Genomic DNA, 26,562 nt, shown 5'->3' on the forward strand with positions numbered 1-26,562 from the left:
TAGTAAGAGGGTCACATACGGCAGCAGTGGCTCAGTATTGGGGTATCAGGGGCAGTAATAGGGACACATACGGCAGCAGCGGCTCAGTATTGGGGTATCAGGGGCAGTAATAAGGACACATACGGCAGCAGCGGCTCAGTATTGAGGTATCAGGGGCAGTAATAGGGACACATACAGCAGCAGAGGCTCAGTATTGGGGTATCAGGGGCAGTAATAAGGACACATACGGCAGCAGCGGCTCAGTATTGGGGTATCGGGGGCAGTAATAGGGACACATACAGCAGCAGAGGCTCAGTATTTGGGTATCAGGGGCAGTAATAGGGACACATACGGCAGCAGAGGCTCAGTATTGGGGTATCAGGGGCAGTAATAGGGACACATACGGCAGCAGCGGCTCAGTATTGAGGTATCAGGTGTAGTAATAATGACACATACGGCAGAGGCTCAGTATTGGGGTATCAGGTGCAGTAATAGGGACACATACGGCAGCAGAGGCTCAGTATTAGGGTATCAGGGGCAGTAATAGGGACACATACGGCAGCAGCGGCTCAGTATTGGGGTATCAGGTGCAGTAATAAGGACACATACGGCAGCAGAGGCTCAGTATTGGGGTATCAGGGGCAGTAATAGGGACACATATGGCAGCAGCGGCTCAGTATTGGGGTATCAGGTGCAGTAATAAGGACACATACGGCAGAGGCTCAGTATTGGGGTATCAGGGGCAGTAATAGGGACACATACGGCAGCAGTGGCTCAGTATTGGGGTATCAGGTGCAGTAATAGGGACACATACGGCAGCAGTGGCTCAGTATTGGGGTATCAGGTGCAGTAATAGGGACACATACGGCAGCAGCGGCTCAGTATTGGGGTATCAGGTGCAGTAATAGGGTCACATACGGCAGCAGTGGCTCAATATTGGGGTATCAGGTGCAGTAATAGGGACACATACGGCAGCAGAAGGTCAGTGTTGGGGTATCAGGTGCAGTAATAGGGACACATACGGCAGCAGAGGCTCAGTATTGGGGTATCAGGTGCAGTAATAGGGACACATACGGCAGCAGCGGCTCAGTATTGGGGTATCAGGTGCAGTAATAGGGACACATACGGCAGCAGCGGCTCAGTATTGGGGTATCAGGTGCAGTAATAGGGTCACATACGGCAGCAGTGGCTCAATATTGGGGTATCAGGTGCAGTAATAGGGACACATACGGCAGCAGCGGCTCAGTATTGGGGTATCAGGGGCAGTAATAGGGACACATATGGCAGCAGCGGCTCAGTATTGAGGTATCAGGGGCAGTAATAAGGACACATACGGCAGCAGCGGCTCAGTATTGGGGTATCAGGTGCAGTAATAAGGACACGTACGGCAGCAGCGGCTCAGTATTGGGGTATCAGGGGCAGTAATAGGGACACATACGGCAGCAGCGGCTCAGTATTGTGGTATCAGGGGCAGTAATAGGGACACATACGGCAGAGGCTCAGTATTGGGGTATCAGGTGCAGTAATAGGGACACATACGGCAGCAGCGGCTCAGTATTGGGGTATCAGGTGCAGTAATAGGGACACATACGGCAGCAGTGGCTCAGTATTGGGGTATCAGGTGCAGTAATAGGGACACATACGGCAGCAGCGGCTCAGTATTGGGGTATCAGGTGCAGTAATAGGGTCACATACGGCAGCAGTGGCTCAATATTGGGGTATCAGGTGCAGTAATAGGGACACATACGGCAGCAGAGGCTCAGTATTGTGGTATCAGGGGCAGTAATAGGGACACATACGGCAGAGGCTCAGTATTGGGGTATCAGGTGCAGTAATAGGGCCACATACGGCAGCAGCGGCTCAGTATTGGGGTATCAGGTGCAGTAATAGGGACACATACGGCAGCAGAGGCTCAGTATTGGGGTATCAGGGGCAGTAATAGGGACACATACGGCAGCAGCGGCTCAGTATTGGGGTATCAGGTGTAGTAATAGGGACACATACGGCAGCAGCAGAGGCTCAGTATTGGGGTATCAGGTGCAGTAATAGGGACACATACGGCAGCAGCGGCTCAGTATTGGGGTATCAGGTGTAGTAATAGGGACACATACGGCAGCAGCGGCTCAGTATTGGGGTATCAGGTGTAGTAATAGGGACACATACGGCAGCAGCGGCTCAGTATTTGGGTATCAGGTGTAGTAATAGGGACACATACGGCAGCAGCGGCTCAGTATTTGGGTATCAGGGGCAGTAATAGGGACACATACGGCAGAGGCTCAGTATTGGGGTATCAGGTGCAGTAATAAGGACACATACGGCAGAGGCTCAGTATTGGGGTATCAGGTGCAGTAATAGGGACACATACGGCAGCAGAGGCTCAGTATTGGGGTATCAGGTGCAGTAATAGGGACACATACGGCAGAGGCTCAGTATTGGGGTATCAGGTGTAGTAATAAGGACACATACGGCAGAGGCTCAGTATTGGGGTATCAGGTGCAGTAATAGGGACACATACGGCAGCAGCGGCTCAGTATTGGGGTATCAGGTGCAGTAATAAGGACACATACGGCAGAGGCTCAGTATTGGGGTATCAGGTGCAGTAATAGGGACACATACGGCAGCAGCAGCTCAGTATTGGGGTATCAGGTGCAGTAATAGGGACACATACGGCAGAAGCGGCTCAGTATTGGGGTATCAGGTGCAGTAATAAGGACACATACGGCAGCAGCGGCTCAGTATTGTGGTATCAGGGGCAGTAATAGGGACACATACGGCAGCAGCAGAGGCTCAGTATTGGGGTATCAGGAGCAGTAATAGGGACACATACAGCAGCAGCGGCTCAGTATTGGGGTATCAGGTGTAGTAATAGGGACACATACGGCAGCAGCGGCTCAGTATTTGGGTATCAGGGGCAGTAATAGGGACACATACGGCAGCAGAGGCTCAGTATTGGGGTATCAGGGGCAGTAATAGGGACACATATGGCAGCAGCGGCTCAGTATTGGGGTATCAGGTGCAGTAATAAGGACACATACGGCAGAGGCTCAGTATTGGGGTATCAGGTGCAGTAATAGGGACACATACGGCAGCAGCAGCTCAGTATTGGGGTATCAGGTGCAGTAATAAGGACACATACGGCAGCAGCGGCTCAGTATTGTGGTATCAGGGACAGTAATAGGGACACATACGGCAGCAGCGGCTCAGTATTGGGGTATCAGGTGCAGTAATAGGGACACATACGGCAGCAGCGGCTCAGTATTGGGGTATCAGATGCAGTAATAAGGACACATACGGCAGCAGCGGCTCAGTATTGGGGTATCAGGGGCAGTAATAGGGACATATACGGCAGCAGCGGCTCAGTATTGTGGTATCAGGGGCAGTAATAGGGACACATACGGCAGCAGCGGCTCAGTATTGGGATATCAGGTGCAGTAATAGGGACACATACGGCAGCAGAGACTCAGTATTGGGGTATCAGGTGCAGTAATAGGGACACATACGGCAGCAGCGGTTCAGTATTGGGGTATCAGGTGCAGTAATATGGACACATACGGCAGCAGCGGCTCAGTATTGGGTATCAGGTGCAGTAATAGGGACACATACGGCAGCAGCGGCTCAGTATTGGGGTATCAGGTGCAGTAATAGGGACACATACGGCAGCAGCGGCTCAGTATTGGGGTATCAGGTGCAGTAATAGGGTCACATACGGCAGCAGTGGCTCAATATTGGGGTATCAGGTGCAGTAATAGGGACACATACGGCAGCAGAGGCTCAGTATTGTGGTATCAGGGGCAGTAATAGGGACACATACGGCAGAGGCTCAGTATTGGGGTATCAGGTGCAGTAATAGGGCCACATACGGCAGCAGCGGCTCAGTATTGGGGTATCAGGTGCAGTAATAGGGACACATACGGCAGCAGAGGCTCAGTATTGGGGTATCAGGGGCAGTAATAGGGACACATACGGCAGCAGCGGCTCAGTATTGGGGTATCAGGTGTAGTAATAGGGACACATACGGCAGCAGCAGAGGCTCAGTATTGGGGTATCAGGTGCAGTAATAGGGACACATACGGCAGCAGCGGCTCAGTATTGGGGTATCAGGTGTAGTAATAGGGACACATACGGCAGCAGCGGCTCAGTATTGGGGTATCAGGTGTAGTAATAGGGACACATACGGCAGCAGCGGCTCAGTATTTGGGTATCAGGTGTAGTAATAGGGACACATACGGCAGCAGCGGCTCAGTATTTGGGTATCAGGGGCAGTAATAGGGACACATACGGCAGCAGAGGCTCAGTATTGGGGTATCAGGTGCAGTAATAAGGACACATACGGCAGAGGCTCAGTATTGGGGTATCAGGTGCAGTAATAGGGACACATACGGCAGCAGCAGCTCAGTATTGGGGTATCAGGTGCAGTAATAGGGACACATACGGCAGAAGCGGCTCAGTATTGGGGTATCAGGTGCAGTAATAAGGACACATACGGCAGCAGCGGCTCAGTATTGTGGTATCAGGGGCAGTAATAGGGACACATACGGCAGCAGCAGAGGCTCAGTATTGGGGTATCAGGTGCAGTAATAGGGACACATACGGCAGCAGCGGCTCAGTATTGGGGTATCAGGTGTAGTAATAGGGACACATACGGCAGCAGCGGCTCAGTATTTGGGTATCAGGGGCAGTAATAGGGACACATACGGCAGCAGAGGCTCAGTATTGGGGTATCAGGGGCAGTAATAGGGACACATATGGCAGCAGCGGCTCAGTATTGGGGTATCAGGTGCAGTAATAAGGACACATACGGCAGAGGCTCAGTATTGGGGTATCAGGTGCAGTAATAGGGACACATACGGCAGCAGCAGCTCAGTATTGGGGTATCAGGTGCAGTAATAGGGACACATACGGCAGCAGCGGCTCAGTATTGGGGTATCAGGTGCAGTAATAAGGACACATACGGCAGCAGCGGCTCAGTATTGTGGTATCAGGGGCAGTAATAGGGACACATACGGCAGCAGCGGCTCAGTATTGGGGTATCAGGTGCAGTAATAGGGACACATACGGCAGCAGCGGCTCAGTATTGGGGTATCAGATGCAGTAATAAGGACACATACGGCAGCAGCGGCTCAGTATTGGGGTATCAGGGGCAGTAATAGGGACATATACGGCAGCAGCGGCTCAGTATTGTGGTATCAGGGGCAGTAATAGGGACACATACGGCAGCAGCGGCTCAGTATTGGGATATCAGGTGCAGTAATAGGGACACATACGGCAGCAGAGGCTCAGTATTGGGGTATCAGGTGCAGTAATAGGGACACATACGGCAGCAGCGGCTCAGTATTGGGTATCAGGTGCAGTAATAGGGACACATACGGCAGCAGAGGCTCAGTATTGGGGTATCAGGGGCAGTAATAGGGACACATACGGCAGCAGAGGCTCAGTATTGGGGTATCAGGGGCAGTAATAGGGACACATACGGCAGCAGCGGCTCAGTATTGGGTATCAGGTGCAGTAATAGGGACACATACAGCAGCAGAGGCTCAGTATTGGGGTATCAGGTGCAGTAATAGGGGCACATATAGCCGCAGCGGCTCAGTATTGGGGTATCAGGGGCAGTAATAGGGACACATATGGCAGCAGAGGCTCAGTATTGGGGTATCAGGGGCAGTAATAGGGACACATATGGCAGCAGCGGCTCAGTATTGGGGTATCAGGTGCAGTAATAAGGACACATACGGCAGAGGCTCAGTATTGGGGTATCAGGTGCAGTAATAGGGACACATACGGCAGCAGCGGCTCAGTATTGGGGTAACAGGTGCAGTAATAAGGACACATACGGCAGCAGCGGCTCAGTATTGGGGTATCAGGTGCAGTAATAGGGACACATACGGCAGCAGCGGCTCAGTATTGGGGTATCAGGGGCAGTAATAGGAACACATACGGCAGCAGAGGCTCAGTATTGGGGTATCAGGGGCAGTAATAGGGACACATATGGCAGCAGCGGCTCAGTATTGGGGTATCAGGTGCAGTAATAAGGACACATACGGCAGAGGCTCAGTATTGGGGTATCAGGTGCAGTAATAGGGACACATACGGCAGCAGCGGCTCAGTATTGGGGTATCAGGGGCAGTAATAGGGACACATACGGCAGCAGCGGCTCAGTATTGGGGTATCAGGAGCAGTAATAGGGACACATACGGCAGCAGCGGCTCAGTATTGGGGTATCAGGTGCAGTAATAGGGACACATATGGCAGCAGCGGCTCAGTATTGGGGTATCAGGGGCAGTAATAGGAACACATACGGCAGCAGCGGCTCAGTATTGGGGTATCAGGTGCAGTAATAGGGACACATATGGCAGCAGCGGCTCAGTATTGGGGTATCAGGTGCAGTAATAGGGACACATACGGCAGCAGCGGCTCAGTATTGGGGTATCGGGTGCAGTAATAAGGACACATACGGCAGCAGAGGCTCAGTATTGTGGTATCAGGGGCAGTAATAGGGTCACATACGGCAGCAGCGGCTCAGTATTGTGGTATCAGGGGCAGTAATAGGGACACATACGGCAGCAGCGGCTCAGTATTGGGGTATCAGGTGCAGTAATAGGGACACATACGGCAGCAGCGGCTCAGTATTGGGGTATCAGGGGCAGTAATAGGGACACATACGGCAGCAGAGGCTCAGTATTGGGGTATCAGGGGCAGTAATAGGGACACATACGGCAGCAGAGGCTCAGTATTGGGGTATCAGGTGCAGTAATAGGGACACATATGGCAGCAGCGGCTCAGTATTGTGGTATCAGGGGCAGTAATAGGGTCACATACGGCAGCAGAGGCTCAGTATTGGGGTATCAGGGGCAGTAATAGGGACACATATGGCAGCAGCGGCTCAGTATTGGGGTATCAGGTGCAGTAATAGGGACACATACGGCAGCAGAGGCTCAGTATTGGGGTATCAGGTGCAGTAATAAGGACACATACGGCAGCAGAGGCTCAGTATTGGGGTATCAGGGGCAGTAATAGGGACACATACGGCAGCAGAGGCTCAGTATTGTGGTATCGGGCAGTAATAGGGACACATACGGCAGCAGAGGCTCAGTATTGGGGTATCAGGTGCAGTAATAAGGACACATACGGCAGCAGAGGCTCAGTATTGGGGTATCAGGGGCAGTAATAGGGACACATACGGCAGCAGAGGCTCAGTATTGGCGTATCAGGTGTAGTAATAGGGACACATACGGCAGCAGCGGCTCAGTATTGGGGTATCAGGGGCAGTAATAGGGACACATAGGGCAGCAATGGCTCAGTATTGGGGTATCAGGTGCAGTAATAGGGACACATACGGCAGCAGTGGCTCAGTATTGGGGTATCAGGTGCAGTAATAGGGACACATACGGCAGCAGCGGCTCAGTATTGGGGTATCAGGTGCAGTAATAAGGACACATACGGCAGCAGAGGCTCAGTATTGGGGTATCAGGGGCAGTAATAGGGACACATACGGCAGCAGAGGCTCAGTATTGGGGTATCAGGGGCAGTAATAGGGACACATAGGGCAGCAATGGCTCAGTATTGGGGTATCAGGTGCAGTAATAGGGACACATACGGCAGCAGTGGCTCAGTATTGGGGTATCAGGTGCAGTAATAGGGACACATACGGCAGCAGCGGCTCAGTATTGGGGTATCAGGTGCAGTAATAAGGACACATACGGCAGAGGCTCAGTATTGGGGTATCAGGTGCAGTAATAAGGACACATATGGCAGCAGAGGCTCAGTATTGGGGTATCAGGTGCAGTAATAGGGACACATACGGCAGCAGAGGCTCAGTATTGTGGTATCGGGCAGTAATAGGGACACATACGGCAGCAGAGGCTCAGTATTGGGGTATCAGGTGCAGTAATAAGGACACATACGGCAGCAGAGGCTCAGTATTGGGGTATCAGGGGCAGTAATAGGGACACATACGGCAGCAGAGGCTCAGTATTGGCGTATCAGGTGTAGTAATAGGGACACATACGGCAGCAGCGGCTCAGTATTGGGGTATCAGGGGCAGTAATAGGGACACATAGGGCAGCAATGGCTCAGTATTGGGGTATCAGGTGCAGTAATAGGGACACATACGGCAGCAGTGGCTCAGTATTGGGGTATCAGGTGCAGTAATAGGGACACATACGGCAGCAGCGGCTCAGTATTGGGGTATCAGGTGCAGTAATAAGGACACATACGGCAGCAGAGGCTCAGTATTGTGGTATCAGGTGCAGTAATAGGGACACATACGGCAGCAGCGGCTCAGTATTGGGGTATCAGGTGCAGTAATAAGGACACATACGGCAGAGGCTCAGTATTGGGGTATCAGGGGCAGTAATAGGGACACATACGGCAGCAGAGGCTCAGTATTGGGGTATCAGGTGCAGTAATAGGGACACATACGGCAGCAGCGGCTCAGTATTGGGGTATCAGGGGCAGTAATAGGGACACATACGGCAGCAGCGGCTCAGTATTGGGGTATCAGGTGCAGTAATAGGGACACATACGGCAGCAGCGGCTCAGTATTGGGGTATCAGGTGCAGTAATAGGGACACATACGGCAGCAGAGGCTCAGTATTTGGGTATCAGGGGCAGTAATAGGGACACATACGGCAGCAGCGGCTCAGTATTGGGGTATCAGGTGCAGTAATAGGGACACATACGGCAGCAGAGGCTCAGTATTTGGGTATCAGGGGCAGTAATAGGGACACATACGGCAGCAGTGGCTCAGTATTGGGGTATCAGGGGCAGTAATAGGGACACATACGGCAGCAGAGGCTCAGTATTGGGGTATCAGGTGTAGTAAGAGGGTCACATACGGCAGCAGTGGCTCAGTATTGGGGTATCAGGGGCAGTAATAGGGACACATACGGCAGCAGCGGCTCAGTATTGGGGTATCAGGGGCAGTAATAAGGACACATACGGCAGCAGCGGCTCAGTATTGAGGTATCAGGGGCAGTAATAGGGACACATACGGCAGAGGCTCAGTATTGGGGTATCAGGGGCAGTAATAGGGACACATACGGCAGCAGCGGCTCAGTATTTGGGTATCAGGGGCAGTAATAGGGACACATACGGCAGCAGCGGCTCAGTATTGGGGTATCAGGTGCAGTAATAAGGACACATACGGCAGCAGCGGCTCAGTATTGGGGTATCAGGGGCAGTAATAGGGACACATACAGCAGCAGAGGCTCAGTATTGGGGTATCAGGTGCAGTAATAAGGACACATACGGCAGCAGCGGCTCAGTATTGGGGTATCAGGGGCAGTAATAGGGACACATACGGCAGCAGAGGCTCAGTATTGGGGTATCAGGTGCAGTAATAAGGACACATACGGCAGCAGCGGCTCAGTATTGGGGTATCAGGGGCAGTAATAGGGACACATACAGCAGCAGAGGCTCAGTATTGGGGTATCAGGTGCAGTAATAAGGACACATACAGCAGCAGAGGCTCAGTATTGGGGTATCAGGGGCAGTAATAAGGACACATACGGCAGCAGCGGCTCAGTATTGTGGTATCAGGTGCAGTAATAAGGACACATACGGCAGCAGCGGCTCAGTATTGCGGTATCAGGTGCAGTAATAGGGACACATACGGCAGCAGAGGCTCAGTATTGGGGTATCAGGGGCAGTAATAGGGACACATACGGCAGCAGAGGCTCAGTATTGGGGTATCAGGGGCAGTAATAGGGACACATAGGGCAGCAATGGCTCAGTATTGGGGTATCAGGTGCAGTAATAGGGACACATACGGCAGCAGCGGCTCAGTATTGGGGTATCAGGTGCAGTAATAGGGACACATACGGCAGCAGCGGCTCAGTATTGGGGTATCAGGTGCAGTAATAGGGACACATACGGCAGCAGAGGCTCAGTATTGCGGTATCAGGTGCAGTAATAGGGACACATACGGCAGCAGAGGCTCAGTATTGGGGTATCAGGTGCAGTAATAGGGACACATACGGCAGCAGAGGCTCAGTATTGGGGTATCAGGGGCAGTAATAGGGACACATACGGCAGCAGAGGCTCAGTATTGGGGTATCAGGTGCAGTAATAAGGACACATACGGCAGCAGCGGCTCAGTATTGCGGTATCAGGTGCAGTAATAAGGACACATACGGCAGCAGCGGCTCAGTATTGGGGTATCAGGTGCAGTAATAAGGACACATACGGCAGCAGCGGCTCAGTATTGGGGTATCAGTTACAGTTATAGGGACACATACGGCAGCAGAGGCTCAGTATTGCGGTATCAGGTGCAGTAATAAGGACACATACGGCAGCAGCGGCTCAGTATTCGGGTATCAGGTGCAGTAATAGGGACACATACGGCAGCAGCGGCTCAGTATTGGGGTATCAGGGGCAGTAATAGGGTCACATACGGCAGCAGCGGCTCAGTATTGGGGTATCAGGTGCAGTAATAGGGACACATACGGCAGCAGCAGCTCAGTATTGGGGTATCAGGTGCAGTAATAGGGACACATACGGCAGCAGAGGGTCAGTATTGGGGTATCAGGGGCAGTAATAAGGACACATACGGCAGCAGCGGCTCAGTATTGGGGTATCAGGGGCAGTAATAGGGACACATAGGGCAGCAGCGGCTCAGTATTGGGGTATCAGGTGCAGTAATAGGGTCACATACGGCAGCAGAGGCTCAGTATTGTGGTATCAGGGGCAGTAATAGGGACACATACGGCAGCAGAGGCTCAGTATTGGGGTATCAGGTGCAGTAATAAGGACACATACGGCAGAGGCTCAGTATTGGGGTATCAGGGGCAGTAATAGGGACACATACGGCAGCAGCGGCTCAGTATTGGGGTATCAGGTGCAGTAATAAGGACACATACGGCAGAGGCTCAGTATTGGGGTATCAGCAGGATGAGGAGTTTGTGCAGGTTGGGAATAGATGGTGATGAGGCTGGAATATGAGAAGTGAAATTTGTCTTTGTTGTATTCTCTGCAGACGAGTTGTGGCTGGAGAAGTTGTCATGTCGGTCTAGGCCAGATGAAAAAGATGGGAAAAGTGAACGAGTCAATCAGAAAGAAAGTAATCAGTAAGTCATTATCTGTAACTGTGCTGTGATCTCTTATATGTTATGCAGAGCTGATATCTACTGCTATATGATAACGATATGGCGTTAATACAGATCTTGGCCTTTGTAGAGATTTTTGGTGGCTCAGTGGTTAGCACTGTTGCTTTGCAGCGCTGGGGTCATGAGTTCAAATTCCACCAATGACAACATCTGCAAAGAGTTTGTATGTTCTCCCTGTGTTTGTGTGGGTTTCCTCCGGTTTTCTGGTTTCCTCCCACATTCCAAAGACTCATAGGGAATGTAGATTGTGAGCCCCAATGGGGACAGTGATGATAACGTCTGTAAAGACCTGTGGTGCTATATCAGTGAGTAAAATAAATACATAAATATTAGCTCATTGGTATCTGACCCTTTGCATCACTGTCCATCAGCTACTGTGTATGAAGAGGCCGCAGCACCATGTAGAGCGCAGCATCATCTTCATTATCTATGAGACCCCACTCTGTGTGTAAAATAGCAGTTTTGCCCGCTCCTGCACCTAAGAGCAATAAATAGGACTGAGCTGTAATGCTGGATACAGCTGTGATTATATGTTATATAGTCGTGTTACACTCCCCTTGCTTCTTGTGACCTAAAGGTGCACAAAGATATTATACAGTCACCATGTGACAAGTGGGCCTGTGTACCTTCAAATGCCAGGGCGGAATTTTAGTCCCAGTCCGGCCCTGGTCTCCACCAATACCCACCTCCCCACCAATCCAAACCAACCTCCCTCATCTGAAACTCAACAAAATTCAGATATAACAAACTTTCTTTCTCTATATGAGAACTGAGAGCGCTTAGAACAATCTAGAACAGAGCCCTTTACCATCCCTCTCTCCCCCTCCCACCGCAACCAATAAGAACTATTCATTGCGCCGCCGAACACAATGTTGTAACTTTGGGGAGCATTTTGTCAGAAAATACAAGGCGCGCTCAAAGTCTATAAAGAGGCACAACCAGTGAAATCACGGATCTTCAAAATCAGACTCAGCGGTTCCGGTCCGTGCCAATTTTCTTAGCATTAGTATCCAGCCAATGCATAGCCTCCTCCGGACCCTGAAAAAAGTGAACACGATCCAGCGCCACCACCCTAAGCTTCGCCGGGTAGAGCATTGAATATTTTAGGTCCTGTTCTCGGAGCCGCCGCTTGACTTCACCAAACTTCATTCTAAGTTTTTGCACCGACGCCGAGTAATCCGGATATATGGAGATCCGATTTCCGTCTATGCTCAAGCCGTCACTGATCCTGGCCTTTCTTAATAGGGTGAATGCAGAGACCCATGTGTCGTAACCAGTGCCTTCCCCCGTCCCACCATTCCGTAATAAAAGACACTAACAATCCTGGATGGGTTGAACAGGTCGGTCACAGTTTTATTATTTGCAAAGTAGAGAAGGGCAATTACACATCGCGACGCACTCATTGCTGAAGGCCCCAGCCGACGACCGCTGGGCCAGCAAGCCGATGAGAGGTTACGAACCTTTGCCCCCTCTACCTACCGCTGTGACGTATATAAATAAAAGCCAAATTTTTTTTTTTTAAATTTAAAACTCAAAACATTTTAACAGTAATTGCACAGTACATTTACCAGTTTATAAGGGAGGGAGGGTGGGACAACAGCTTCCAAGGGTCAGCCGGGGAGAAAGAGGGAGAACCTGGCCCGGTCACTAGAATTTAACCCCTGAGAGTGTGGCCTGACTCACCTCTTCTCCCCGGTTGATCCACTGGGCGTCCCAATCATGACCTCACCTGGGGAGGTAGTGGGAGGGGGGGGATTGGGCACTGCACAGATTTCCCCTCTAGCTGTCCCTTAGGGGCTCTGCAGTCAGAGGCACGTTCCTTATACAGTGCCATGCCTACCAGACTGCAGAGACCCATGTGTCGTAACCAGTGCCTTCCCCCGTCCCACCATTCCGTAATAAAAGACACCAACAATCCTGGATGGGTTGAACAGGTCGGTCACAGTTTTATTATTTGCAAAGTAGAGAAGGGCAATTACACATCGCGACGCACTCATTGCTGAAGGCCCCAGCCGACGACCGCTGGGCCATCAAGCCGATGAGAGGTTACGAACCTTTGCCCCCCTCTACCTACCGCCACGGAGGATCATGTGTATGACCTACACAAGACTCCGACCCCCACCCAACATCATTAGAGCCTGTTCAACACCATCCCGCAAACCCTCCAAAAATATGTCGAGCCCGATGTCCGTGAGGTGGATGCCATCCGTTCTCAGCAAAGCAAAATTGTTCCCTTCTAACTCTTGGTGTCGAACCACAATGCCGTACTTTTCTCTCACAAACTTCGACATCTTTGTGTTAATCCTTTTTCTTGCGTTTTCGATGGCTTTTACGTCCTTAGCTCCGTGCCAGACCGCTCGAGGTATTATCTCGGACCACACCACCACCATATCTGGTAATAAACAGACAAACCGATCGATGTCTGTTGACATTACTGTGTACAGTTCGGCCCCTTTCCGCTTGCCCAAATCATTGCCTCCGACATGTAGCACCAGAACCACCGGCCCCCCTTGGCCTTCTTAGCGATGTCAACCAACTCCGGGACGGGAAGATCTGACGCCACCGGAGCCCTCTGATGCCTCTCCAGTTGACTTCCAAATTCGGGAAGCCAAAATTGGTTCCACCCGTCCTGAGTTTGGCCCTTTTGCATGCCCAGTGGACAAAAGAATGCCCCACTACCCAGACTGTGGGCCTACAGCTGCCTGTAATAGACAAAAAATGTTAAAGCAGGTCTGGTATTATGTATCTTGCAAAGCATGCGGATTTCCAGCGGCCCATTCTCTGCACCTCGACTTCCGATACCCCCGCTCTGGCTGCTTCGGTAGCCGCCCCTATTCGGAAGGAATGTGTCCCGTATTCCTTTGGAGCCACGCCGACTGCCTCTAGGCACTGTCTAAAGATCGCTTGAAATTGATATTTAGTAAGAGGGGACCCGTCGGTGTGTGAAAGATAGAATCTACCCGAATGTCTTACTACCGCATAGTTTTTAACTATTTTTACGGGGCATAAAGGCCCGTCTGACGCCTTGACCAATACCCATGTCCCCCTCCCGGTGGGGTCGCATTTGGATCTCCGTACTCTAATGCGCAGAGCTTCGCTGCATATGACGAGGTCTTCATTGATTAAGCCGCCTATTGATGCTGTTTTTGACTGCGGCACTAGTTCGCTGATGCGAAGTGCCCCGAAGAAGGCGATTGCGAACGCTGCAGATATCAGCGTTGCCTCGTATTGTGATTTGCACACCGATGAAGATATTGCAATTATGTCGTCCAGTAGCCTTAAGGAATTCCTGGCTAGGTTGCAGCCTTCTCCAGCCTTTAACGGCTTGTTTGATGAAAAAATATTTGGTTACGTCCACCCACCCCAGCAGCTGCCCGCTCCCCCGCACAGGCAACGCCGATGTGCCTGCTGGGGGGACATGGCGGGCAAGGGGTGGGCTGGCCAGAGGCCCACGGTGGTGCAGTCCTGTTCTGGCAGGGGCCGGTCCAGCGCTCCGTGGTGGGTACTGGCACGGGGGGCTAGTGAGCGCTGTCTGTGAGGCGCCCCCCCGACCGATTTGGCGGGTTGGGGCCCCACAGGCTAACGCTGCGCTGCTGCTGCTTCCCGGGGAGTAAGTGGGCGGGGCTTGGCGGTCCCATGCCGGCATGAGGGAGGGGAGACTCCCTGACGCTGCAGGGGACTCGCGGTGTGCCTGGGCTGGCTGCCCCCGCTGCCCCCCGGTCCTCTTGAGCGGCTGGGGCGCCGCCGAGGACCCCGAGGCAGCGGGCGATCCCCTGCCTGCCTCCGCAGCGCTGAATGTCTGCCGGGAGGAAGTGGGGCCGGAAGTGGGCGTGTCCCACAGGGCCCACGCTGCACTCTGGGAGGCAGGGCGGCCTGTGTAAGAGGGGGAGGCTGCCACTATGTGCGCCGGGCCCTGGGCCTTAGATTGGGGACCGGAAGTGACCGGGGCCCGGGCGCACTTGTAGTTAGGAGCGGGTGCTTGGCACCGGCGGGCAGCGGAGCCCGAAGTAAACGTCGCGACGCCCGCCGCGCCCCCCGGAGCCGCACGTGGGGCAGAAGCGCGGCGGCTAGTCAGCACCGGCTCTGCTCCAACACGCAGGCGCTCGGGAGGACGGGAGGAACGCCCCGAGCGTCTACCTGGCGTCACAGCTGCACCATGATCAGCGGGAGCGCCGGGAGCTGAGAGAGGAGGCCCAGGGGGACCGGGGTCTGCGGTGGACGGGGCCAACACTAAGGGCAGGTGAGCGGGAGTTAGCTGCGCTGGGGAGACAGGAGAGGAGACCCCAGGAGAGGGGGTGTGCAGGGACGGAGCCCTGGGGGACGCCGGGGAGGCTAGGAGAGGGCACAGGAAGGTGAGCACCCAGGCCAGAATTAGGGGATCGTGACCATTGCTCACCTTCCTGTGCAGCTCCTCGCTGTAGGGCCTCGGTCGTAGGGGCAGCCATGGTGGTCAGGAGATCAGGGAGACAACAGCTTCCAAGGGTCAGCCGGGGAGAAAGAGGGAGAACCTGGCCCGGTCACTAGAATTTAACCCCTGAGGGTGTGGCCTGACTCACCTCTTCTCCCCGGTTGGTCCGCTGGGCGTCCCAATCATGACCTCACCTGGGAAGGTAGTGGGAGGGGGGGGATTGGGCACTGCACAGATTTCCCCTCTAGCTGTCCCTTAGGGGCTCTGCAGTCAGAGGCACGTTCCTTATACAGTGCCGTGCCTACCATTCCCGATCCCGGTAGTCCAAGATTTTTGCCAATATAGCTCGTGGGGGAGAACCAGGTGGCAGGGGCCGGCTGGGGACTCTATGAGCCCTCTCCACCGAGAAATGATTTGTGAGGTCTTTGCCTCCAACCGAGTTCTTTAGCCATGCCTCAATATATTCAGTAGGGTTATTCCCCTCCACCTTCTCCGGCACCCCAATTAGTCTCAAATTGTTCCTGCGGGAACGGTTTTCCGAGTCATCTGTTTTAAATTCTAATTCTGCAATACGTTGGATATATTTCTTTTCTCTTTTTAGCAGTTCATTAGTCTGATCCTCCACACTGCCCACACGTTCCTCCACCACCTCCACTCTCCTTTCCACCTTGTGCATAGCAGAGTTAAGGGACTTCATTTCAACTTTTAAATCATCCACCCTTGTATTCAGCGCAGCCAGGGCAGATTTGCAGTGTATAACAACAGAAAAAATATCCTGCAGTGTTGGTTCCCCCATGACTGGGTGTTGCACATCAGAATCATCAGTCAGCACTGGGCTAGCAACAGGGTTCACACTGTCAGTGCTGTGCACTCCCTGAGGTCTGTCTGGGGAAAGCTGTTTCTCCTCCATGCTGGGATTGTCCTCCCCTCCTCTCCTCTGCGGGGTCTCCCCTTCTCCAAGCCCCTCAGGATCCAGCAGCAGGGCACCCCCCTCCTCAGTGTGGGCAAACCGCTCCAGCCGGGCGATTACCTCCAGTCTTCGGCGGTATGCAGCGCTAGCTTTAGCCGCCTCCTCCTCAGCCACGGCGCCATCTTGGATTTTCGCGCCTGCCGCCGGCGCTGACTGTTTTCGGCGTGGCATCGACGCTCCTTTCCGCCCCCTGCCTCCGGTGTTCTCCTCCTTCCGCGGGGGTCTAGCGGTGCCCCCCTGCTCAATATCGGCGTTCGGCGGCGCCTCCAAGGTTAGATTGCAGGAGCGGTGCGGGGAGAGAGAGCCGTCGCACGTCCTCTCACATCGCTCGCTAGGCCACGCCCGACGCATCCACATTTAGCAATGCAGGATCTCCTGGCGCCAGAGCGAATGCCCAATCTTGAGGGTCACCGAGTAACAAAGAGATAATAATTTTAACTTGCTGAACAGAATCACCAGAGGAGCGAGGTCTCAGAGAAAGAAATAACTTACAATTATTCTTAAAGTTCAAAAACCTAGATCTATCTCCGGAAAACAGCTCAGGAATAGGTATTTTAGGCTCTGACATAGGACTGCGGACTACATAATCCTGAATGCCCTGTACGCTTGCAGTGAGATGATCCACACTAGAAGACAGACTCTGAATGTCCATATCTGCAGCTTAGTTCAAAGCCACCCAGAGATTAAGGGGAGGAGAGAGGCTAAACACAGTGCAGAAAAAAAAAAAAAAATGACCTCCGAATTACTCTTCTCCCTCTTTTGCTGCATTAACACTTTTGGGCCTGCTGTACTGTTATGATCCTTAGTGGCTTAGGATCACAAATCTGACCAGCTAAGTAGACGAACATAGGACGAGCTCTGGGGATGTGGTAACTGGACTGACCGCAATCCTGATCCTATCCAACACACACTAAATGTAGCCATGGAACGTGCCTAGAAAAATCCTAGACGTCTCTTCACAGCCTGAGAAACTAGCTACCCCTAGAGAGAAGGCAAAGACCTCACTTGCCTCAAGAGAAATAACCACAAAGACATAGAAAGCCCCCCACAAATAATAACGGTGAGGTAAGGGGAAAATACAAACATAGAAATGAAACAGGTTAAGCAAAATGAGGCCCGCTAACACTAGATAGCAGAAGATAGCGAGGAAGCTGTGCGGTCAGTACAAAACCCTATACAAAAATATCCACGCAGAGAATGCAAGAACCCCCACACCAACTAACGGTGTGAGGGGAGAAACTCTGCGCCCCAGAGCTACCAGAAAGCAAGGAAATCACATATTAGCAAGCTTGACAGAACTCATCATATTCTAAGAAACATATTGAACACTGATGAGCAGAAAATGAACAAACAAAAACTTAGCTTCTCTTGGAGAGACTGGTAACGAATGAAGTCAGGAGAGATCAGAATAGCACTGAATACATCGACAGCAGGCCACAAATGAAGGGCCAGGTGAATTAAATAGGCCCAGCACAGGCAGGAAACGAATCAGCTGAGCCCAGCCAAAACCAGCCATATAGCTAAAGGCCACCAGAGGGATCCCAAGAACAAATTCACACAGTACCACTCATGACCACAGGAGGGAGCCTGAGAACGGAATTCACAACAGGTAGCATAGGAAGATGACAGTCCATACAAGGCCAGTTGATCCGAGGATCACAAACTGGCTTCATCTTCCAGGGTCGGTTACTCTACCGGTGGCACGCACGAAGAGAGAAGGTAACGAGTGTAGGAAGATGACAGTCTATTGAGTCCATACAAGGTACAAGGCCAGTTGATCTGAGGATCACAAACTGGCTTCTCCAAACGTATCCATGGTTCAGAGATGGTCAATGGAGCAAATCTGTATTCTTCCAACCGAGGCTGAAAACCCCTAGGTTGTTCCCTATAGAATGCTAGATCCGTGTCCCTCGTAATGGAGCCATGGTGTAAAATGGCTGCTGTCCTGTCTCTGGTCCTTTTGAGATGTATGGATGTCTTGGCAGAATCTTTCTGTGGCTGTTTCTCTCTCAGTCTCTTTATACAGAAGCATGTAACTTATTTTTAGACTTAACAAGTGTCTCTCATTCATTATTTACATAAAAGGTAAGAATGAAGATGAGATCAAGTAGCAATACTTGATTATTTAAACTATTTGCATAGTTTTATCCTCTCTGCTTTAGAAGTCAACAAACTGGATCCATAATACAATGCATAATTAGCATATCAGCAAACATCAGTAGTGATTAAGGATAAGCGCACAATAAAAGTCAATATTAGCAGCCTACACAAACAAAAGTCTGTTTTCTTGACCAACCAGAAATCAACACTTACATTTGAAAGCCAACATACAGATAACATTCTATTATTCTCCGCTTGCTAAAAATAGTTATCTGGTTAATTAAGATACAATGCTGTATGTCTTCACAATGCCAAAAGTAAAAAAAAAAAGTTTTTAAAAATATTAAAAAAATAAAAAATATATAAAAGTTCACATTACCCCCTTTCGCCCCATTCAAAATAAAACAATAAAAAAAAAATCAAACATATACATAATTGGTATTGCCGCTTTCAGAATTGCTCGATCTATCAATACAAAAAAAAATTACCCCCAGAATGGTATCATTAAAAAAATCAGCTCAGCACACAAAAAATGAGCCTTCACCCAACCCGAGATCATGAAAAGTGGAGACGCGACGGGTATCAGAAAATGGCGCAATTCTTTTATACTTAATAAAGAGGAGTTATTTTTACTGATAAATGTTTGTTTTGGGTCATTTATTTTCTGTTGGTATTTTGTTTATTCTATAAAACTCCCATATACGGTAATATTCGATTCTTGAATGCACGCATCATGTTTTTGTACAATTTGTTAATAACATATATAGTTTCTCCCAGTCTGAGGAAAATACGATTTTCCTGTAATTCATTCCTCACCCTCTAGGTATAATAATGGCTTTTCCCTGTGTGGGATTTTTGCTGTTTATAAAGGTTGACAACTAATAATAATAATAATAATAATAATTTTATTTATATAGCGCCAACATATTCCGCAGCGCTTTACAACTTATAGAGGGGACTTATACAGACAACAGACATTACAGCATAACAGAAATCACAGTTCAAAACAGATACCAGGAGGAATGAGGGCCCTGCTGCTCGCAAGCTTACAATCTATGAGGAAAAGGGGAGACACAAGAGGTGGATGGTAACAATTGCTTTAGTTATTTGGACCAGCCGTAGTGTAAGGCTTGGGTGTTCATGTAAAGCTGCATGAACCAGTTAACAGCCTAAGTATGTAACAGTACAGACACAGAGGCTATTAACTGCATAAAGTGTATGAGAACATGATGGAGGAACGTGATTATGTTGTTGTTTTTTATTAATAGGCCACACAGGGATAATTAGGTTAATGCGTTGAGGCGGTAGGCCAATCTGAACAAATGAGTTTTTAGTGCACGCTTAAAACTGTGGGGATTGGGGATTAATTGTATTAACCTAGGTAGTGCATTCCAAAGAATCGGCGCCGCACGTGTAAAGTCTTGGAGACGGGAGTGGGAGGTTCTGATTATTGAGGATGCTAACCTGAGGTCATTAGCAGAGCGGAGGGCACGGGTAGGTTGGTAGACTGAGACCAGAGAGGAGATGTAGGGTGGTGCTGAGCCATGGAGTGCTTTGTGGATGAGGGTAGTAGTTTTGTACTGGATTCTGGATTGGATGGGTAGCCAGTGTAATGACTGGCACAAGGTAGAGGCATCGGTGTAACGGTTGGCGAGGAATATGATCCTGGCAGCAGCATTCAGGACAGATTGGAGCGGGGAGAGTCTGGTAAAAGGTAGGCCAATTAGTAGAGAGTTACAATAGTCCAGACGAGAATGAATAAGTGAGACAGTAAGAGTTTTTGCAGAGTCGAAAGTAAGAAAAGGGCGAATTCTGGAAATGTTTTTGAGATGCAGATAAGAAGAGCGAGCCAGTGATCGGATGTGGGGGGTGAATGAAAGCTCGGAATCAAGGATGACTCCAAGGCAGCGGGCATGTTGCTTTGGAGTAATGGTGGAACCGCACACAGAGATGGCAATGTCGGGCAAAGGTAGGTTTGTAGAGGGAGAGAACACGAGGAGTTCAGTTTTTGACAGGTTCAGTTTCAGATAGAGGGAGGACATGATGTTAGAGACAGCGGTAAGACAATCACTGGTGTTTTCTAAAAAGGTCGGCGTGATAACAGGAGAAGAGGTATATAATTGGGTGTCGTCAGCATAGAGATGGTACTGGAAACCAAATCTACTGATTGTTTGTCCAATAGGGGCAGTATACAAAGAGAAGAGGAGGGGGCCTAGGACTGATCCTTGAGGAACCCCAACAGTAAGGGGAAGGTGAGAGGAGGAGGAACCAGCAAAACAAACAGTGAAGGATCTGCCAGAGAGATAGGAGGAGAACCAAGAGAGAACGGTGTCCTTGAGGCCGATGGAGCGGAGCATAGTGAGGAGGAGCTGATGATCCACAGTGTCGAATGCTGCGGAGAGATCCAAGAGAATTAGCATGGAATAGTGACCATTAGATTTAGCTGTTAGTAGGTCATTAGAGACTTTAGTGAGGGCAGTTTCAGTAGAGTGTAAAGAGCGGAAACCAGATTGAAGAGGGTCGAGAAGAGAATTATCTGAGAGATAGCGGGTAAGACGGGAGTGGACCAGGCGTTCCAGGAGTTTAGAGATGAAGGGAAGATTAGAGACAGGTCTATAATTGGCGGCACAATTTTGATCGAGGGAGGGCTTTTTAAGTAGTGGATGTATGATGGCATGCTTAAATGAGGAGGGAAAAATACCGGAAGTGAGGGAAAGGTTGAATATTTTTGTTAGGTGAGAGGTGACAGCCGGGGAAAGGGACTGGAGGAGATGCGACGGAATGGGGTCGCTGGTGCAAGTGGTCGGGCGAGAAGATGCAAGGAGCCTGCTTACTTCTTCTTCTGTAACTGGTTCAAAGTCAGAGAGTGAACTAGATGCAGTGGGGGAGGGAGGACAGTGCTTGGTATGAAGAGATTGGGAAATGATTTCCTGTCGAATGTGGTCAATTTTTTCTTTGAAGTAATTGGCCAGATCGTCAGCGTGGAGATCTGTGGTTGGGGCCTGCTCTCTTGGGTTGAGTAGGGACCGGAAAGTGTCAAAGAGACGTTTAGGGTTATTGGACAGCGAGGTGATGAGGGTGTTGAAATAGGTTTGTTTGGAGAGGTGAAGGGCAGAGTTGTATGTTTTTAACATGAACTTATAATGGATGAAATCTTCGGGCAGATTAGATTTTCTCCACAGACGTTCGGCGCACCTGGAGCACCGCTGCAGGAAACGTGTTTGCAGCGTGTGCCACGGTTGTCGCCGTCTGTGCCGAGTTGTTCTATGTATAGGAGGTGCAGCTTCTTCCAGGGCACTTTGCAGGGTTTCATTGTAATGCTTCAGAGCAGAATCAGGACAAGAGATGGAGGAGATTGGGGCCAATGAAGACTGCAAGTTCTTCATAAGTTTCTGGGTGTTAATGGCCTGTATGTTTCTATAAGTGTGGAAAGTGGGGATGACCTGAGCGGGATGGCAGTTCTTGATAGAGAATGAAAGAAGGTTGTGGTCAGAGAGCGGGAGAGGGGAGTTTGTGAAATCATCCAGTGAGCAACTTCTTGACAACTAGTTGGACAAGCCCTTCTCATTCCTCATGTTTGGTCCTGTTAAAATAAAAATCCTCATACAAACCTCCCATGGTGGCGCCGTTTCACTGGTGTTGGCGCTTGTGTTCTTGGGGCTCTTTTGAGGTTTTTACGTCATGTGAGCCCTGTGCCCAATCAGCGCTGACGTTACTGTCCCCACCTTCGGACAAATCAAGCATCATGAGGCAGAGAGCAGCCGCGGCCCTGGCTTCCTGTTCATGTTCAATACGTCCGAAGGAAGGAGCAGTGAAGCTGCCGCTGATCGGGTGCAGGGCTCGTGTGATGTAACAACCTCACATAAGCCCCGGGACAGTGAGTCTCCACACCGCTGAAGTGGAGCCGGCCGCCAGCGGAGTATGAGTGGTTTTATTTTACTGAGGTCAAACATGAGGAATGAGTTCACTGAGAAAAAAAATTCTAAGATATAATTATATATAAAATGATCCCTTGATTAGAAGATTCACTGACAAAAGGATAAAACTAAAACTTCATTAATTCCAAATGTACAACTATACCCACAATTCACTCCCTGAAGGCTAGTCAGTAGGTGACTAATAGAAAAAACATGTACCCCACAGTTCAGTATATAGGGTGAGGTGACGTATATACACTCACTCTCCAAGCCTCTCATTTCTGTGGGTTTCATCGTCCTCACCAAAGGCGACTCATCAGGAGACTATTTAATATTGACCTATATTCAAGCGAGAATAGACAAAAAAAAAACTAAAATCATGTTATCGGAAACAGTGAGAAAACCAGCCACATATTGGCAGATCCCAGACCTCAAACTATATACTTCATAAGTTTATACGCCACTCCAGTGTCAGGAATAGCTAGTATGTGACAATACAGTATATACCGCTCAGGAAACACTTAACTTTCAGAGATAATCTCCATATTCATAGTAAATAATGGCACAGATCTTCCAGACATTATGATTGCACACATCCCTAGTCTTTATAACGATATTGCACTCATTCCTTGACAGACAGCAGCATGGCCATTAGTTAGAAGCTGCTATTGATCTTTGGGGCAGGTAAGTTTTCACTGAGTGGTACATATTGGGCCGTCTGAAAACGGAGTTTAGTCCAGGACAATTTGTCTGCACTACTAATTAACAGCTGTTACAATACCAAACTAGGGCAGTCCCTATAGGAGGAAAAACACAAGAATTATACTGTATTGTCACATACTATCTATTCCTGACACTGGAGTGGCTTATAAACTTATGAAGTATATAGTTTGAGGTCTGGGATCTGCCAATATGTGGCTGGTTTTCTGACTGTTTCCGATAACATGATACCTGATTTTGTTTTGTTTTTTTGTCTAGTCTCGCTTCAATATAGGTCAATATTAAATAGTCTCCTGATGAGTCGCCTTTGGTGAGGACGATGAAACCCGTAGAAATGAGAGGCTTGGAGAGTGAGTGTGTATACGTCACCTCACCCTATATAATGAAATGTGGGGTACATGTTTTTTCTATTAGTCACCTACTGACTAACCTTCAGGGGGTGAATTATGGGTATAGTTTTACATTTAGAATTAATAAAGTTTAATTTTATCCTTTTGTCAGCAAACATGAGGAATGACAAGAGACAACCCCTTTAAGAAGATTAAGTTTTGGTTAAAACTATTCCAACATTATGAACATAAAAAAGGCTTCTCCCCTATGTGACATCTCTGATGTTTATCAACAGTTGATTTCCAAGTAAAATATTTCCCACATTATGAAAACGAAACAGGGTTCTCCTCTGTGTGACTGCACTGATGTCTAACAAGAAGCTGTTTCCATTTAAAACATTTCCCACATTCTGAACAGGAAAAAGGCTTCTCCCCTGTGTGAGTTCTCTGGTGACTAACTAGACTCCCTTTCTGGTTAAAACATTTCCCACATTCTAAACAGGAAAAAGGCTTCTCCCCTGTGTGAATTCTCTGGTGACTAACTAGACCCCCTTTCTTGTAAAAACATTTCCCACATTCTGAACAGGAAAAAGGCTTCTCCCCTGTGTGAGTTATTTTGTGTGTAACAAGTTTCTCTTTGTGGGTAAAACATTTCCCACATTCTGAACAGGAAAAAGGCTTCTCCCCTGTGTGAATTCTATAGTGATTAACCAAAAATGATTTCTGGATAAAACATTTCCCACATTCTGAACAGGAAAAAGGCATGTCCCCTGTGTGAGTTATTTGGTGTCTAAAAAGATGCTCTTTGACAGTAAAACATTTCCCACATTCTGAACAGGAAAAAGGCTTCTCCCCTGTATGAGTTCTCTGGTGACTAACTAGAATCCCTTTATGGCTAAAACATTTCCCACATTCTGAACAGGAAAAAGGCTTCTCCCCTGTATGAGTTCTCTGGTGAATAACTAGACTCCCTTTCTGGTTAAAACATTTCCTACAATGTGAACAGGAAAAAGGCTTCTCCTCTGTATGAGTTCTCTGGTGACAAACTAGACTCCCTTTATGGCTAAAACATTTCCCACATTCTGAACAGGAAAAAGGCTTCTCCCCTGTATGAGTTCTCTGGTGACTAACTAGACTCCATTTCCTGTTAAAACATTTCCCACATTCTGAACAGGAAAAAGGCTTCTCCCCTGTGTGAATTCTACAGTGATCAACCAACTCTGATTTCTTGTTAAAACATGTCCCGCATTTTGAACATGAAAATGACTTCTTTGCTTTAGGAGCAGTTTGTTTTTTAATTCCTCCTTTGTGACTTTGATTTTCCTTAGTAGTCAGTAATGAATCAGAAGATGGGACCTGTTTCATAGGATCGGATGACAGATCTTTGCCGTGAATGGATGTCGATATATCTGGAGTAACAGCAATCACTTTAGTTGTATCTTGTAGGATTTCAAGATTATCAGATTTTAAAATTGAAGAGGTCAGCTGTCCCTCTGATCTCCTGGTACAGTCATCTGCCAAGACAAAAAACATTTTTTTTTTTAATAAAATATCCTTGAGTTTTATATTTTTGAACATTTCTACTTAAACTGTCCATAAAAATGGCAAGCTATGTAAAAAACTTTAAAGGGAACCTGTCACCCCCAAAATGGAAGGTGAGCCAAGCCCAGTCATCAGGGGCTTATCTACAGCATTCTGTAATGCTGTAGATAAGCTCCCGATGTTACCTGAAAGATGATAAAAAGAGGTTAGATTATACTCACCCAGGGGCGGTCCCGCTGCGGTCCGGTCCGAAGGGCGTCGCTGTTCCGGTCCAGCGCCTCCTATCTTCATTCCATGACGTCCTCTTCTGGTCTTCACGGCGTGGCTTCGGCGCAGGCGTACTTTGTCTGCCCTATTTAGGGCAGAGGAAAGTACTGCAGTGCGCAGGCACTGGGCCTCTCTGACCTTTCCCGGCGCCTGCACACTGCAGTACTTTGCTCTGCCCTTAACAGGGCAGAGAAAGTATGCCTGCGCCAGAGCTGCGGTGTGAAGACCAGAAGAGGATGTCATGGAATGAAGATAGGAGGCGCCGGACTGGACCAGTGAAGCCCACCGCAGCGGGATCGCCACTGGGTGAGTATAATGTAACCCCTTTTTATTATCTTTCAGGTAACATCGGGGGCTTATCTACAGCATTACAGAATGCTGTAGATAAGCTCCTGATGACAGTGGACTTAGCTCACCTTCCATTTTGGGGGTGACAGGTTCCCTTTAAATATTCATAAAGACAATGACAGTCCACCTTGTTGGATGAGCCAGTAGTGCGTGGTGTTCAACTGTTTGTTAATTCAGCCTCCCAACTATCGAATAAAAAGAAACCAATCAATGTTATGTAGGCGAAAATAATACCTATTCTCATCTCACAAAAAGCCAAGTCCCCACTCAGGGCCATCATCTGTCAATGTAGAAACAGAGGTTCCCACACTACTAGTGGCTCAAAGGCTGTTGGAAAGTAACAGAGTTTCTATAAACCAATCCAGCAAAATCCGCTCTCACTTCTGAGTCTTGCAGTGTGCTCAAACAACATTTAGGATCTCTGTATTTAGTAATATTATATAGTGAGATGAATCCACTTAATTTGCAGTGTGTGCCTCCTGGAGCACAATCTGGGCACTATTGTGCCTGGTAATAAAATGGCAAATTGTAATTTTCACTCTCCAACATCCGCTTCGCGCTGATTTCCAGAAAGTGGCTGTGGAGTCAAAATATTAATTCATCCTACACACGTGGTCAAAATTGTTGGTATCCCTGGTTTAATGACAGAAAAACCCACAATGGACAGATAAATAACTTGAATCTGACAAAAATAATAACAAATCAAAAATCTATGAGAATGAACAAATGAAAGTCAGACATTGCTTTTTAACCATGCTTCCACAGAATTAAAAAAAAAAAAAAAAACTAATGAAATAGGCCTGGACAGAAATGATGGTACCCTTAACTTAACCGCTTTGTGACCGCCAACGGTAGATAAACATCGGCGCTAGCTATAACG

At 49.1% G+C, this 26,562-nt stretch overlaps 2 protein-coding genes across 2 annotated transcripts in view; both read right to left on the reverse strand.

The window, feature by feature from the left end:
* The window catches only part of LOC143766935 (gastrula zinc finger protein XlCGF66.1-like), a 193,120-nt gene that overhangs the window by 114,545 nt on the left and 52,013 nt on the right, over positions 1–26,562 (reverse strand). The gene's annotated exons all lie outside the window — the stretch shown is intronic.
* LOC143766933 (uncharacterized) overlaps positions 23,164–26,562 on the reverse strand; it is a 143,156-nt gene continuing 139,757 nt past the window's right edge. The window contains exon 7 of the mRNA XM_077254941.1: positions 23,164–25,039. Coding sequence (XP_077111056.1) covers positions 23,850–25,039 — 1,190 coding nt within the window. The 3' untranslated portion in view covers positions 23,164–23,849. The remainder of the gene's footprint in view (positions 25,040–26,562) is intronic.

The sequence above is a fragment of the Ranitomeya variabilis genome, chromosome 4 (genome assembly GCF_051348905.1).
Source record: "Ranitomeya variabilis isolate aRanVar5 chromosome 4, aRanVar5.hap1, whole genome shotgun sequence".
NCBI classification, from domain to species: Eukaryota; Metazoa; Chordata; class Amphibia; order Anura; family Dendrobatidae; genus Ranitomeya; species Ranitomeya variabilis.